General features: G+C 52.5%; 1 protein-coding gene across 6 annotated transcripts in view; it reads left to right on the forward strand.

Annotated features, from left to right (window-relative positions):
• FARP2 (FERM, ARH/RhoGEF and pleckstrin domain protein 2) overlaps positions 1–15,582 on the forward strand; it is a 114,803-nt gene that overhangs the window by 95,337 nt on the left and 3,884 nt on the right. For 3 of the 6 annotated variants that reach the window (XM_044242026.1, XM_044242027.1, XM_044242028.1), the window contains 8 exons: positions 342–475; positions 899–980; positions 3,578–3,815; positions 6,387–6,517; positions 11,459–11,527; positions 12,150–12,239; positions 15,277–15,297; positions 15,495–15,577. In XM_044242026.1, coding sequence (XP_044097961.1) covers positions 342–475; positions 899–980; positions 3,578–3,815; positions 6,387–6,517; positions 11,459–11,527; positions 12,150–12,239; positions 15,277–15,297; positions 15,495–15,577 — 848 coding nt within the window. Of the gene's footprint in view, positions 1–341; positions 476–898; positions 981–3,577; positions 3,816–6,386; positions 6,518–11,458; positions 11,528–12,149; positions 12,240–14,080; positions 14,660–15,276; positions 15,298–15,494; positions 15,578–15,582 lie in introns of those variants that run through there. The other 3 variants (XM_044242029.1, XM_044242030.1, XM_044242031.1) reach the window with 2 other exon arrangements.

Raw genomic sequence — 15,582 nt, forward strand, 5'->3', positions numbered from 1 at the left:
ATACCTCCTAAATCTAACCAGAGCTGGACGATCCCTCCTGAGAAGGAGCTCTTGGCCTTCATGAGATGTACATGTTTACGTTCTGTTAAATATATTTGCCTTAAAGCATACTGAAGGTCAGAATATTGCATCCAATGTTTTTATAAAACTAGGAGTATCTGTTTGAAGCTTTTCACACAGAATTGTTTTCTTATAATGTGAAAATGGGTGGTCAGCCGAGAGGATAAGCTGTAGCACTGATTGGGCTGTCCCAGTGGGGACTCTTGGGTCAGTGCTGGGTGTCCCTGTGGCTTCGGACCCTCAGGGGTAAGGTCCCTCAGTCACCCTGACTCTTCCTGCAGTGGTTCCGCAGTGCTGTGGTCAAGGAGGATGCCATGCCCGCAGACCTGATGACCCTGCTCTTCTCCAACATAGACCCCATCTATGAGTTCCACAGAGGCTTCCTGCGTGAGGTGGAGCAGAGGCTGGCACTCTGGTAACACTCTTCACACATGGGCGGCCCCTGCACTGGACCCCCACCTGGGACAGCTCTACCCTGTCCCTGTTCTCAGGAACTTCCCAGCTTCAAAAACTAATTCACAAGAACCATTGTTTCATTGAAGTATATTTTTTAAACTTGCGGGAGGGATAAACTTATAACAGCCACTTTTATTCATCCTATTCCAGAAAGGAGAATGAAAGATATAAGTTAAAAGTAGATGATTCCTTTTTTTGCCGATTACCATCTTTTAGAGAATGATCAAATGTTAACTGTTTCTGTCAAATATGGGCCTTCCACCTCAAGCATCTCACTGCCATTCTGCCTCTGACTAGAACAGCCTGTCATACAAGCATCCACCAGAGTAGAGCGCACAAGCTTTAACAACATTTTGACCATATTTGTTCGTTTCTACCCCAGGGAAGGGTCTTCTGACACCCATGTCACAGGCGGTCATCAACGAATCGGGGACATCCTGCTCAGGAACATGCATCAGTTAAAGGTAGTACGGGTTGCTATGATGACTCTACCCCTAGCAACTGACAGTGCAACCTCAGCATTGTCCCCAGGACAGCGACACCCACAGGACAGCATCCTCCTCAGGGCAGCATTCCTCCCCAGGACAGCTTTCCCCTCAGGACAGCATTGCCTTTAGGACAGTTTTCCCTCAGAGAAGTTTTCTCCTCACAACAGCATCCCCCCCAGGACAGCTTTCCCTCCAGGACAATATGCCCCTCAGAATAATTTTCTCCTCAGGACCACATTCCCTTCAGGACAGCATCCTCCTCAGGACAGCCTTTCCTTCAGGACCGCTTCTCCCTCAGGAAGCTAGGATAGCAGGATAGCACTCCCCTCAGGATAGCTCTCCCTCAGGACATTATTCCACTCCCTTCAGGACTGCATTCCCCTCAGAGCAGTTTTCTCCCTAGGACACCATTTCCCTCAGGACAGAATTCCTCTCAGAAAAGAGTTCCCTCCAGGACAGCATTCCCCTCAGAGCAGTTTTCTCCTCAGGGTAGCATCCTTCTCAGAGCAGCTTTCTCCTCAGGACAGCGTTCCTTCAGGGCAGCATCCCCCTCAATACAGCGTCCCCTCAGGACCGCATTCCCTTCAGGACAGTGTTCCCCTCAAAGCTGTTTTTTCCTCAGGACAGCATTCCCCTCAGAGCAGTTTTCTCCCCAGTATAGCATTCCCTTTAGAGCAGTTTTCTTCTCAGTACAAGGTCCCCTTCAGCAGTTTTACCATCAGAGCAGTTTTCTTCTAAGGACAGGTTCCCTGTCCGAACAGCGTTTCCCCAAAGACAGCATTCCACTCATGACAGTATTCATCCAAGAACAACATTCCCCTCAGAACAGTGTTCCCCTCAGCACACTGTCCCCCTCAGGACAGCATTCCCCTCAGCACAGAGTTCCCTGCAGAACATTCCCTTCAGAGCAGTTTTTCCTCAGGACAGCATCCCCCTCAGTACAACATTCCTCTTGGGACCGCATTCCCTTCAGGACAGCGTTCCCCTCAGAGCAGTTTTCTCCCCAAGACTGCGCCCCCTTCAGGACAGCATTCCCTTCAGCTCAGCATTCCCCTCAGGTTTCTGTTCCCATCAGGATACCTTTTTTCTCAGGACTGCATTCCCATTAAGACTGCAAACCGTCGGGACAGAGCTCCCTCAGTGGGGCCTCCCCCACAGGACAGCAAGAGAAGGTGCTATGGGCTGATGCTCTTGATGCCGGTGGATCCTTCAGGACAGCATCCCCCTCAGCACGGCGTCCCCTCAGGACTACATTCCCTTCAGGACAGTGTTCCCCTCAAAGCAGTTTTTTCCTGCTTTGTCCCACTGCACCCACTTCACCCACAAGCTGGAAGTCCTTGCAGGTGACACCCGCGAGGGTGCAGTGGGACATTAGCCCCCCACTGACCAGTCCGTGTGCAGCTGCTGCCTCCTTTGCTGAGCTCAGCAGCCTGCAGTGGGATGTGCAGAGCCTGTCTAGGCCAGCGTTGGGAGCTGTGTCCACACACCTGCTGGCTCATAATGCAGGGTTTTTCCTCAGAGGTGATAGGACTCCCTCAGATAAAGTGCCAAAGAAAGTACAAAGAGAATGACTCAAGGTCAGCAACATGGCAGAAGCAAGATGTCCTCTCATCAGGACCAGTTGTCACAGGTGTTGAAAACAAAGGAGCCAGCTGTGGTTTCACTGTTCAGGGGTCTTCCTCTGGCTAAACAGACCTGGGACAGGCCTGCCCCACTGGGTGTCCATCCTGGGGCGGCCTCGCGGCATCCTGCCCAGAGACTCCATCCCACTTGCACGTCTCTGGGCCCCCAGGCCCTCATACCCACTCACCAGGCTGCCTGCCGCCTCCAGCCGAGGCCTGTGGCCCCTTCTGCCTGATGCAGCCAGACTCCCGACTTACACATAGGCTCTGTTCCAGTCCTAGAGACCGAGGGACCCACAGGGTCACTCAGCTGTGTCTTCAGGTAGCCCTGCCCAGAGCCGCCTTTCTTACCCGGAGCCTTGTTTTGGTTTTCTCAGCCAGGCGGTAAGTTAGTCGTTCCCATCTATCCCAAAACATCAAACTACACACCATCTTCCTGAGGCTATCACACCACCGACATTACGTTTAGTGATATTAGGAAAACAAATTGATGTCCTGTTAAAACCTTCCAGGAGGTAAGGAGGAACTGGTTGGGTTTAATATCTAAGACTCAGAATCCATACACGTGTGTTCTTGGACTTGGGCTGTGAAGACGTTGGCAGTGATGATTCCCTCTCGGGTGATGGGGGCCAACCTCCACCCTGCTGCCTGCAGCTTGCAGCCTCTGTGAGGGCAGAGCCAGGGTAAGAGGTTTCCTCCCTCTGCTGAGCACCACTCACCGGGTCCTTTGAGGCAGGTTCCAGCCTCAGCCCTTCATCCGTCCTGGCAGGGAGCTGAAGCCCTGTGTCCCCAGCCCATGGGGCAGTCCCTGGCTGCAAGTGAGCTCTTCTTCCCTGTTCTGCCCACAGGGACTTCCAGCTCATGGTTGACACCTGCGCTGGGCAGGCCATCCGGCGGCCCTCCTTGTCTATGGCTCCTATCCTAATTGGCCCCCCTCTTGTGCCTCCACAGGGCTTCACCAGCTGCTTCCAAAGGCATGATGAAGTCCTGACAGAACTGGAAAAGGCCACCAAACGCTTGAAGAAGCTCGAGGCAGTGTACAGAGAGTTCGAGCTCCAGAAGGTCTGCTACCTGCCCCTCAACGCCTTCCTGCTGAAGCCCATCCAGCGCCTGCTGCACTACCGCCTGCTGCTGGGCCGCCTGTGCACGCACTACGGGCCGGCACACCCCGACCACGCTGACTGCCACGGTGAGCGGGGCGCCCGGCCACGCAGGCAGGAGCCGTTGGGGCTTCGGGGCTGGGGCCTCTGCCCGTGGGGAGGACAGGGTGTGCAGCGTCAGCCTGGCTGGGCCCGGGGTGCTCAGTGCTGGTCTCTGCTACCGGCTGTGCTCCAGCAGGTTGTTAGGGGCAGCTGCGGGGGGCAGCCTGTTTGGGCTGCACATCTGTGGTGTAGGGAGGGACTCCTGTCACCTTGGAAGGTCAACTCTTGCTCTGAGGGGCCCCCCCAACCCGGCATACTGGGGGTGCAGGGCCACTCTCAGAGTGACCTGCTGCCGGGGATGTTTCTGTCCTCCAAGCCTTGGCTCTAGAGTGACCATTTGGGTCAGGATGGCCTGTTAGAAGCTTCTGATCTAGATGGACTTGGTCATTTTTTTTGTTAAAGAGACAGAGGAATATAAACCCTGAGCTCTGAGTCCTACCGATGTTCTAGTTGAGTTCGTCTGGTGCTGCAGGTTTTTACGAGTAAGTGTACAGTTGTCACGGGAAGATGAGCAATGACTCAGCTTCTCCTTCTCACTGGTCTCCCCTGGTCCTACAGGGGTGTAGATAAGATGCTTTCCGATGGGTTGTAAGACACCTTCCTTTCTCATCATCCTGAAAGCAGGTGTTTTCTCTCTGCTAAGGACAAAAAGGGTTAGAAATGCTTCCAGGCCTTTTGAGGGAAACTTGAAGTGTGGTGCCTGTCTGAAGCCCCACCGCTGTGTGCTGGGCGCTGGGGGAAGTCGGGGGGTCAGGGTGGGGGGGCTGGAGGCCAGAGTGAGGGAGAAGGCCCAGCCCTCTTGACCCCAGGGGGCTCCTCCTGGGCGGGACCTGGCCGATGCAGAACCCCAGTGAGGCCGCATTTCCAAACGTGCTGCGGAAATGGTGAACATGCCCGAGCGTTGCTAAGCCAGCCACCTAGGTGGGTTTGCTACAGGGCCTATCAAGGCTGTCCACAGAGCCCCAGGGGAGCCACCAATGAGGGACATGCTCAGTGGGGCCCTGTCCCACCTGCTCTTCCACACACAGGCCTCAGGGGAAGCTCAAGCTGGAACCTGTTGGACAAAAGTGTCTCCCTTAGGTCTGGGGATAGCCGAGGCGGCCATGCATTGTCATTTTGTCTTTCGGTCAGTGTGTCCCAAGGGTGGTGCCCGGCAGGGGACTGGCGCCAAGTGTGTTGACAATCTGCCAACTGCACGGTGGTTCTGTGGAGACCCAGGCATGGGGGTGCCAAGGGGCCTCAGTCCACCCCAGGTCGGAACTGCATCCCTGGCTTCCAACAGCTTCCAGGGCCAGTACAGTGACGGTCCGAGCCCAGGTGGCCACTGAGCCTACTGGCTCTGCACGCCTTGCACGTGCAGTGGTTGAGTGAGGAGAACAGGATGCTGTCTGAGGCAGGCACAGGTGAGGCTGCCCTCGCTGGACAAGTGGAGCAAAGCAAGTCTCCACCCAACCTCATGTCCAGACTTGAGTGGGGCCCTGAAGGATGGCAAAGCCGGATGGGGTGGGAGCTCAGGAATATGCACAGAGCTGCCCCCGGGTAGGACATCTTCCTATGGCCCTGTGGGAGCATCCCTGGGGCTCTTACAGCAGTTAACTGTGTCACACTGTCACATACATCATTTGTGGAGAAATAACTTGCAACAGCGTGTCTTTTCTTACCTGACTTTATCCCTTAAAGCCGTGAGGCAGGTGTCCTCACCCCACTGGGAGCAGCCAACCTGCAGGGGCAGAGCCAAAGGGGCCCCTCTTGGGACCACCAGGCACTGTAGCCAGGGTGTTAGTGGGGGTCTGGTGGGAAGACAGCAGACTCTCTGAGTGATTCCAGCAAGCTGATCGCAGTGCAGCCTGGTCAGGACCATGAACACTGCCCTCAGTGTCGGCCTCTGTGTTCCATATGAATAAGTTTCCCTTTCTAATTCTGAACCCTCCTGTCCGGACTGGAACTGTAAAATGAGCATCTCCAGTCAAGGAGAAAAGTACAAATGTTTTAAAGATGCAAAATTTTTTTTTAAAGATTTAATTTATTTGACAGAGAGATCACAAGTAGGCAGAGAGGCAGGCAGAGAGGCAGGCAGAGAGAGAGGAGGAAGCAGGCTCCCTGCTGAGCAGAGAACCCGATGCAGGACTCGATCCCAGGACCCTGAGATCATGACCTGAGCAGAAGGCAGAGGCTTAACCCACTGAGCCACCCAGGCGCCCCAAGATGCAAATTATTTAGCCTTTGAACTACAGTAGGTAATTCTCCCGAAAGAACACAGCTGTGCCCAGAATGTGAGTTATTTACCAAGACTTTTCTTTCCCTTTACCGAGCTTGAGTGTCCGCTAGTTATCAGTTTGGGCTGAGTAAGTCCCAGTTCCGGGTCATCTGCAGGGACCCCCCACCTGCTGGGCCACCTGCTGAAAACCGTGAATGGCAGTCCTGTGAGGAGTTGGGAGTAGAACATTCACTGAATTAAAACTTTTAAAATGCCAGTTCCTATCACTAAGGTGGGGGCGGGGGGTTCCCACCCATGCCCACCTGCCTGGGCACCTGTACTGAGAGGTCTCTCCCCGCAGATGCCCTCCAGGCCATCACAGAGGTGACCTCCACTCTCCAGCACAGCCTCGCCCGGCTGGAAAACCTCCAGAAGCTGACAGAGCTGCAGCGGGACTTGGTCGGCATAGAGAATCTTATCACTCCCGGCAGGGTAAGCGACTTTGAGAAAGCTTTTTGAGATCATCGTTTAATTGTTTCGTTTTCATCCTCAGTTCCATGGTAGTTTACATACAGTGTTCTCCAAGTTTCAGGTATACGGTCTAGTGGTTCAGCCCATCTGTACATGACTCAGGGCTCATCATGAGAAGCGCGCTCTGATGACCATCACCTGTTTCACCCATCCCCCCACCCGCCTCCCCTCTGGAGACCCTTGGTGTGTTGTCTATAGTTCAGGGTCTGTTTCTTGGTTTGCCTCTTTTCCTTTGTTCATTTGTTTTGTTTCTCAAATTCCACATACAAGAAATCATATGGTATTTGTCTTTCTCTGGCTGGCATATTTCACTTGATACCATACTCTCTAGATCCATCCATGTTGATGCAAACAGCAAGATTTCATTCTTTTTTATGGCCAAATAATATTCCATTGTATGTACGCCACACCTTCCTTATCCATTCATCTGTGGATGGATACTTGGGATGCTTCCACGTCTTTGCTATTGTAAATAATGCTGCTACCAACACAGGGGTGTGTATGTCTTTTCAAATTAGTGTTTTCTTTTTCTTTGGGTAAATGCCCAGTAGTGTGATCAATGGATCATGTGGTAATTCTATTTTAATTTTTTGAGGGCCCTCCATACTGTTTTCTAGAATGGCTGCACCAGTTTGCATTCCTGCCAACAGTGCATGAGGGCTCCTTTTTCTTCACAACCTCACCAACACTTTCCTTTTTGTGTTTTAAAGTTGTCCTAACAGGTGTGATGCAATATCTCATTGTGGTTTCCATTTGCATTTCCCTGAGGACAAGTGATGTTGAGCATCTTTCCATGTGTCTGTTGGCCATCTGTAGGTCTTCTTTAGAGAAATGTCTGTTCATGTCTTCTGGCCATTTTTATTGGATAATTTTGTTTTGGGGTGTTGAGATGTGTAAGTTCTTCGTACATTTTGACACTAACCCTGTATCAGACATGGCATTCGCAAATACCTTCTCCATTTCAGTAGGTTACCTTTGTGTTTTGTTGGTTGTTTCCTCTGTTGTGCAAAAACTTATTTTGATGTGATCCCGATAGCCTATTTTTGCTTTTGTTTCCTTTGCGTCAAGAGAGATAGCTAGGGGGCGCCTGGGTGGCTCAGTGGGTTAAGCCGCTGCCTTCGGCTCAGGTCATGATCTCAGGGTCCTGGGATCGAGTCCCGCATCGGGCTCTCTGCTCGGCAGGGAGCCTGCTTCCCTCTCTCTCTCTGCCTGCCTCTCTGTCTACTTGTGATTTCTCTCTGTCAAATTAATAAATAAAATCTTAAAAAAAAAAAAAAGAGAGATAGCTAGAAAGATGTTGCTAAGGCTGATGCCTGAGAAGTTACAGTCTATTTTCCTCTAGGGTTTTTATGGTCTCACATTTAGGTCTTTAATACATTTTTATTTTTCTGTGTTGTGTGAGAAAGTGGTCCAGTTTCATTCTTTTGCACGTGGCTGTCCAATTTCCCCAACACCATTTGTCGAAGAGACCTCCTTTTTCCCATTGCATATTCTTGCTTCCATTGCCAGAGATTAATTGATCATATAACCGTGGGTTTATTTCTGGGTTTTCCATTGGGTTCCATTGATCTGTTTGCCTGTCTGTTGCGGCCATACCACACTGTTTTGATGACTGCAGCTTTGTGGTACAGCTTCAACTCTGGGATTGTGATGCCTCCAGCCTTATTGTTTTTCACTTCATTGCATGTAATTGAGACCCAAGTCACAGACCACAGAAGTCACGGCTCAGTCCAGCGGTCTCTAGTGTATCCACAAGGTTGTGCCATCATCACTAGTAATTCCAGGACATTTTCATCCCCCAAAAAGAAAAGCTGTACCTGTTAAGCCACTCCCTACCCCCTCCCCACTCTATGCCAACTGCGAATCCACATTCAGTGGCTTTGCCACTCCTGGACATTTCCTATGAAGGGAATCAGTGTGTGGCCTTTTGTGTCTGGCTGCTTTCTCTGAGCACCATGTTTGCTGGGTTCGAGTCAGTGCACCTTCTTTCACTGACCACATCAGCTCTATTCTTTGCACACACCATAGCCTGTGTCTCCGTCCTTCTGCTGCGGCACACTGGGGCTGCTTCCCTTTTGTGCTGATTGTGAATAATGCTGCTGTGAACATTTGTGCACGTTTGTGTTGTTGGGTGAGCATGTGCTTGCAGTTCTCCTGGGTGGATACCTACCAGTGGAACTGCTGGGTCACATGGTAACTGTGTTTCACATTTTGAGAAACTGCTGGTTTTCCAAAGTCACCGGGCAATTTCACATTCTGCCCAGGAACGCGTGAGGGTTCTGGTTTCTCCATATCTTATCTTTGTGCTTCTAGCCATCACAGTGGTACGTAATGGGATCTCATTGTTGTTGTGATTTCCATTTCTCACATGGCTAATGTCAAGTTTCTTGTCATGTGTTCACTGGCCACTTATGTGCCTTCTTTGGAGAAATACCTATTCAGACCCTTTGCCCACCTTTTCACTGGATTGTCTTTTTGCTGTTGAGGTGTAAGAGTCTTTATCTATTCTGGACCCCAGATGCTTAGCAGAATAGGATTTGCAGACATGTCCTCTCATTTTATGGGGTGTTTCACTTTTTCTGTGGTATCATTTATAGCGCACAAGGGTTGGGTTTTTAAAATTATTTTTATGAAGTCAAATTTACCTCTTGGGTTGCTTGTGCTTTGGATGTCACAGATGAGACACCACTCCCCAGTCCACAGTATGACAGTTTACCTCTGTGTTCTCTTCTAGAAACGTCCTGTGTTTCAGCTCTTACATTTAGATTTGATCCCTTTGTAGTTCATTTATGTGTGGGGTGAGGTAGGGGTCCAACCTCATTTTTTCCCCATGTGGCTATTTGTTGGACTGTCCGTAGACACAGATGTGCCAGTTTAATTTTTGAACTCTCAATCCTACCCTGTGGCTCTACATCTACACTGCTTACTTTGTCACTGATGCCTTTTTGAACTTACTACTGTCAACAGAAGACACCCTGTTTAAGGGCTGCATAAGGTTTCCTGTGTTAGCACAAACGTACATATATTAGAGTGTGGCTGTGAAAGTCATGTTTCTGTGTTAGCCTTGGTAGAAGGGACAGAGAACGTGGGGTCACAAGCTCAAAGAAATTATCTATAGTACAATGTACAACTGACCTCCTGGAGTTGGGGCTTTGGTTGGGGGCCAGGACAGCTCCAGTTCCTTTCCTTCCTTGACCATGGGGCTCTGCGTGGAGCTGCTGGCTGGGATCGCTGGGGGTTGGCAGGGCAATTGGTGCAGGTGGTTTCTCCCAGGGTTCCTCCCAGTGCATTAGAGATAGTGGCCCCTGGGAATTGTCACTGAGGGGTAAGGAGAGTAGCCATAGAGCAGGGGTCGGGGTGGACTGTGTGGCCTGGGCAGGTTGCTCCACCTCTGTGACACACAGGGTCTTGGGGCAACAAGGGGACTAATGTCTGCTGCTTGGCCCAGAGCCTTGCATGAAGTAGTTGGGAGGCAAACTCTCACTGCCACAGTTGTTTTTAGCTGAACTCTCTCCAAGGTCTGAGCTGCATGACCAGGGCTCCCGGTCTTCTTGTTAAATATGTGTGTCAGTCAGAGACAGAAACCACACTAGTTATGTGAACAGAGGAATTTGAGAACAAGGATTGTTAACTAGGAAGAAAGTTGATAATGAGGCATCAAAGGGTAAGAACTGGGAAATGTCTAGATGAGGCAGAATGCAGATGCCGCCAAGGGTGGGCCCACAGCCTGGTGTGGGCGATGTTCAAGGGAAGAGCACCCACAGGCCTGGGACACACTGGTGCTTGGGTCTCGGTGGGGTGTCAGGTGGTGGAGCTGGCTTTGTGAGGGCAGGAACCCACGCAAATAGGGTTTGCGGCTGCAGGAAGAGCCAGGGGCTACGGTCTTCCCTTTAGCCAAAGAGGGTGGGGAAGGTGGCTCTGATGTTGAAGCCACAGAAGCCTCGAGCTCAGAGTCAGACCCAGCCGGCTATTCAGTGCTGACACCCTGCCAGGCCCGTCCTCCTCATCTCCGTTTCGTCCATGAGGCTTCTATGAAGTTCTCAGTCCATTTGAGGGCTGGGGTCTTCTGGCAAGTTCTCAGGGTGTGAAGCTCATGCTCCTAGTTATCTGCAAGGACCAACAGATGGGCAGAGTGTCCGGAAGTTGTTCAAGCCGGAATTCCTCGGAATCACCAGGACTGACGCTTCCTGCCATTGGCAAGGGCAGTTAGGGGCCTGAGGGATATCTGTGTGGGCCTGGGCGGTGGCCCTCCAGCACGGATGGTGAAGTGTGAGGTGTGTCCCCAAGTCTTGGGGGTACGATCAGGCCCTGGGGGAGAGGCAGAACCCTCCCCTGTCCGTCTGTGGAAGGACCACCCGGGACACATAGCACTTCCGGCTCCTCCTGGAGCTTCAGCCCCACCAGTGTCCCATCACCTTAGGTGGGAAAGCCCTTGTGGTATTGGGAACCCTCTCTGCCTGTGCCAGTGCTGGGGGGCAGTGGATGCTAACCGCCGGCCAATGTTTGCTGAGAACCAGGTGTTCCATCCTCCTCCCTGCTGTTCTCCAGCTGCTCTGGCCCAGTTTTTCTCAAAGCTGAACTCAAATATCTCTGTGCCTGAGCCTTCCAGGAGCCCAGCAACCTTTCTGTGAGGGCCTTCAGCATTGCCAGCCTGTGGCGAGATGGGGCCACTGGTCCTCAGCAGACGGTCCGGGGACTGGCCCGGGTGACCAAAGGAAACAGGTGGGAGGGCAGAGGCTGGAAACACATGGAGGGTCCTGGGCAGGAGGGTGCTGTCGAAGGGCCGGAAAGGCACTCAAGAAAGCATAAAGGGTGACATCAGCCTGGCCCGCAGCCCACCAGCACCACACCCATGGAGGTGGCCGGGGACTGGCACCAGAGGACCTCATCTCTCTCTCACAGGAGTTCATCCGCGAGGGCTGCCTTCACAAGCTCACCAAGAAGGGCCTCCAGCAGAGGATGTTTTTCCTGGTAGGTGGAAAGCGTGTTGTTCTGTTAGGGCGGCCGGTGCTGTGGCCCAGGTGAGCTGCCCCAAGTCAGACAGGAGCCGGGCTGGCAGCAAACACTCCCAGCGAGGGGCCTTCCCACTGGGTCTTCTGGGCGCCAGGACCCTCAGAAAGCCAGAAGATAGCAAAGCCCAAGTCCCCATTGCTGCAGGGATGCCACACCGAGCACTGGCTTTGCCTCAGAGAACCGGGGCCCTCCCAGTGAGTTCCCTCGATCAGCTTCCTGCCTCATGCCACTTAGTCAGCTCCAGCCTGAGCCATCCTGGCCGAGGGGTGACCGGAAGACCAGCCAGGACTCTCCACTGCCTCCAGCTGGTGGGCACTGGGCGCTGGCCCGAGAGACCTGCTGACTCACGTGGTTACTAGGCACCACCTGCCAAAATCATTGAGAGAAGAAACACAGAGGGGAGGGGCAGAGGGAGAGGGAGAGAGAAACTTGAGCGGACACCAGCCTGAGCGCAGAAGCCAGCATGGGGCTCCACCTCCTGACCCTGAGATCACAAACCTAAGCTGAAACCAGTGACTACTAGACATTGAAACTTGTCCCTTGTTTTTAAACTTCTGTGTAATAAAGCCACCCATCTCAGTTCTCAGATATGCTGTTGTACACAAGCAAAGGGGTCACAGGCAGCAGCCACTTCCGGATCCGGGGCCGCCTTCCCCTCCGTGGCATGCTGGTGAGTGCTCACACACCGTGCTCTCAGGCCATCATGGCTGTGTCCTTGGTGGGCCACGGGCTCTGCCTACAGCCTAAGCCCCTGAGGATGGGCTTCAGTCCCGTGTCCGCCTCCTGCCCAGACCCACCTGTCACCCCCACCCCCACTCCTACCCCAGGGAGCCTGTCCTTCAGTAGGAGGAGCAGAAAAAGACCCGAGTTCGGTGCTCATGGGATGGAGCTGACTCAGCTTCTGAGAGAGAGACCTGACCCACTTGTTCTAAAGACTGCAGAGCCTTTCTTCTCGTGCTTGTAGCTCTTCTCCTGCTGGTATCTGTGTTCCCTTCCCATCATCCTACCTTGTTTCACGCACATGCATGTGCACACCTTCAGAACGGGAAGACAGCACGCCATGGACAAGCCTCCTGGCTGCATTTCGGGGCTGGGCTCGTGTCTTCCCTCCACAAGGTGGGAGCCAGACCTGGGGAAAGGTCACGGTCACCTGTGCACCGCCATAGCAGGCCTGGGCCACTGGTGATCCTGCTGCACAGCAAGCCCTCTATCCACACCACATGCCTGTCACATGTCCGCCTCCCCGTCACAGGTTCGACATAGCAAGACATCATGTGTCGCTGACAGGCCCTTCATTTTAATGTGATGCTGTTCCTCAGCCTTGCCCTTTGTGCTCAGTGCCTAACGAAGACCCTGCTTGACGGTCCCAGAGAGACCCCTACACACACATAGATACTCTCCACTTGCCCTTGAGTGTAGAACTGCACTCAGCCTGGAACCCATCCTTGGGAATAGTAAAGACAGGAGGCCAAGTTCAGGTTTTTGCCATAGAGATGTACTGTTGGTGCAGACCATGTCACAACAGGGAACCCCTGGCCCACATGTCCACAGGTGAGGGCCTGGACCCCACTCTGCTCTGTTACACTTGGCCAGTCTATCTCAGTTTCCACCCACTTCTTCAAGGGTGCCTTCCGTTCTTGGCCCTCCCTGGTCCTTGGCACTGTCCCTCTTTCCACTGGGCACCTGAGTCAGATGTCTGTAACGTTTGGTTCAGCTCTCTTGGCCCTCAGCAAGAAAGGGCCTGTTTGAATGACATTTGCAATCACCGGAAGCACTTCCCATCTGTTCTAAAGTTTACTTTTAAAAATGGACTCTCATCATAGGAGAGAACGGACAGTACACAGTAAGAATCACTCATGACCAGGCCACCCAGTAATCCGCACTGTGGGCAGCTTGCAACACGCCCTCCAGTCTTTGGAGGGAGCTCGACCTTCCTGGCAGCTGCAGCGGTTCATCCCTGGGGTCTCCTGAGCTTGTAACCAAAGCTCGGGACTGAGTTCACAGAGAAGAATGGTTCACAGGCAAGCGGGAGGCCAGCTTTCCTGTCACCCTGCACTGGACATTTTGCCTCCATTTCATTTTCAGAATTAGAAAGAACACCACTGGCTGTCTTTTGACACCTCCCTATCTGTGCCTACAATGTGCTTTTTGAGCAGTGGATGCACCGGCTTTTGAGGCCCGGAATCGGACCGTACATCACTTAGGCAACTGCACCACCCAGCCTTCCAGCTCAGTGCATCTAAACCTCTCTTCCCACAGCCTGTGGGGGACAATGGGGTGCTCACCCCTCACCTGGGCCACTCGGGGGGTGCCACTGGTCCTTGGATGGTCAGTGAGCCTGACGGAGTCCCTACATATCCCCTGGAGTCTGGGGCCACCCCCTGGGGTGTGGCGCCCAGGTTGTGTCTGTCACTCTGGTCTCTTTTTGTAGCATGTTTTTAGGCACTGGCCTGCTCTCAGGAGTCCCAGATCCTTCCTCCAATTTGTAATTCCCTTTTATTTTTCCTGCAGTTTGGTTTTCTCTTGTAGAACTGAAACTCCACTGGACAGACACTGTTTGTCTTACTCCTGGGACAGCATCTGGCATAGAGGCCCCAACAATACCTGTTGAGGAAGAGAAGTCGGGCATCTCTGTCATCCTGTCTGTCCATCTGCTCCTTCAGGGTTTCTTTTTGGGGTGCAGACTGCAAAGTCCTTCCCCACACCAAGATCACACTGGCACTTTTTTTTCTGACACATTTAGTTTCATTGTTCTCACTGCATAAATGGTCTCCGCATGTCCCCTTGGGCGAGGCTGGACTGGGCCACATGGCTTTCTTCCCATTGGTGCAGCTGCTGTCCTCATGGAGACAATTGCCTCCTTCTCATCTGGGGTTCCTCCTGGGCCTTCTGTTCCATCTCTCTGTGCCAGCATCAGCACATTCTTCCAATCCACGTGTTCTGGGGAATAGTTGCTATGTAGGTGAATAAGTGTGTCCCTTATTTATCCTCCTTTTTAAAAAGTGCTTTGTTGCTCTTAAGTATTTAATTCTTCAAAATAAACTTGGGAATCATTTGGACAAATTCCTTCAAAAACCAGCACATATTTGCATTGAATCTACATGCTAACTAGGGTTAGGGAGGACGAATGTCAACCTTTTCTAGTGGCCACCGCTCCTGCCCTTTTCAGAGCTTGTGTTCCGTGAGGCCTAGCGATGGGCATTTTCTGGGCCCTGCACAGGCTCACTGTCCATCCTGGGACTGTCTGTGACTGGCCAGTCCTGGGGCCCAGACAGCCAGCCCTCAACCTGAATGCAGACATAAGGGTGATAGCTCTTGGCTTTGGAGAGAGGACCTCTGTTGCGTTTACAGCTTCCTCCTGTTTCTATCGAAGAGCTATTACCAGAAATCACATGTAGGATCTTAGCAAAGGCGTGTGCAGCATGTCAAGATGTCCACCCCTTGCCCGTGGACCCAAGGACAGGGCTGAAACAGCCTTGCTTTTGGAGAACCTTACTCAGTCCCAGGACAACTTCCTGACTGTGCTTTGGGCTGGGTCAGGTGGTTATTTTATTAGGGAGTTATTTCAGTCACTTACAACGGAGATCGAGCGTGGAAGTTTCTCTTTGAAACTGTTAGGTTTGGGTACCAAGTTTATAAAGTGAATTGTCCAACTCCCCTTTTAATAATGAAAATGCTCAATATTTTTTCCTGTGCTTGACTTTCAGCTAATAGTGCTGGACCCACCGGTGAGTAGTTGGGTGCCCTATGGCCCACAGCTCACCCACCTGGGGGGCAGGTGCCATGGCGCGGGGCCCCCCGTGCTCCTGTAGCCCCTCGTAGTCGACGTAGACTGGCACAGGGCTTCCACGCGCCCGCATCGGGCTGCAAGCAGGGGTCCCACCCGCCCTGTGCACGCTCCAGAACTTTGCCTCTTCTGCCACAGGTAGAGGAAGGGGAGCACGAACGATCTGTTCCCCACTGCTTCACCATTTGTGCAGCTCAGAAAACAGTCGTGGTGGCAGCCAGGTATG

This window comes from Neovison vison, chromosome 3 (genome assembly GCF_020171115.1).
Source record: "Neovison vison isolate M4711 chromosome 3, ASM_NN_V1, whole genome shotgun sequence".
In the NCBI taxonomy this organism is placed as follows: Eukaryota; Metazoa; Chordata; class Mammalia; order Carnivora; family Mustelidae; genus Neogale; species Neogale vison.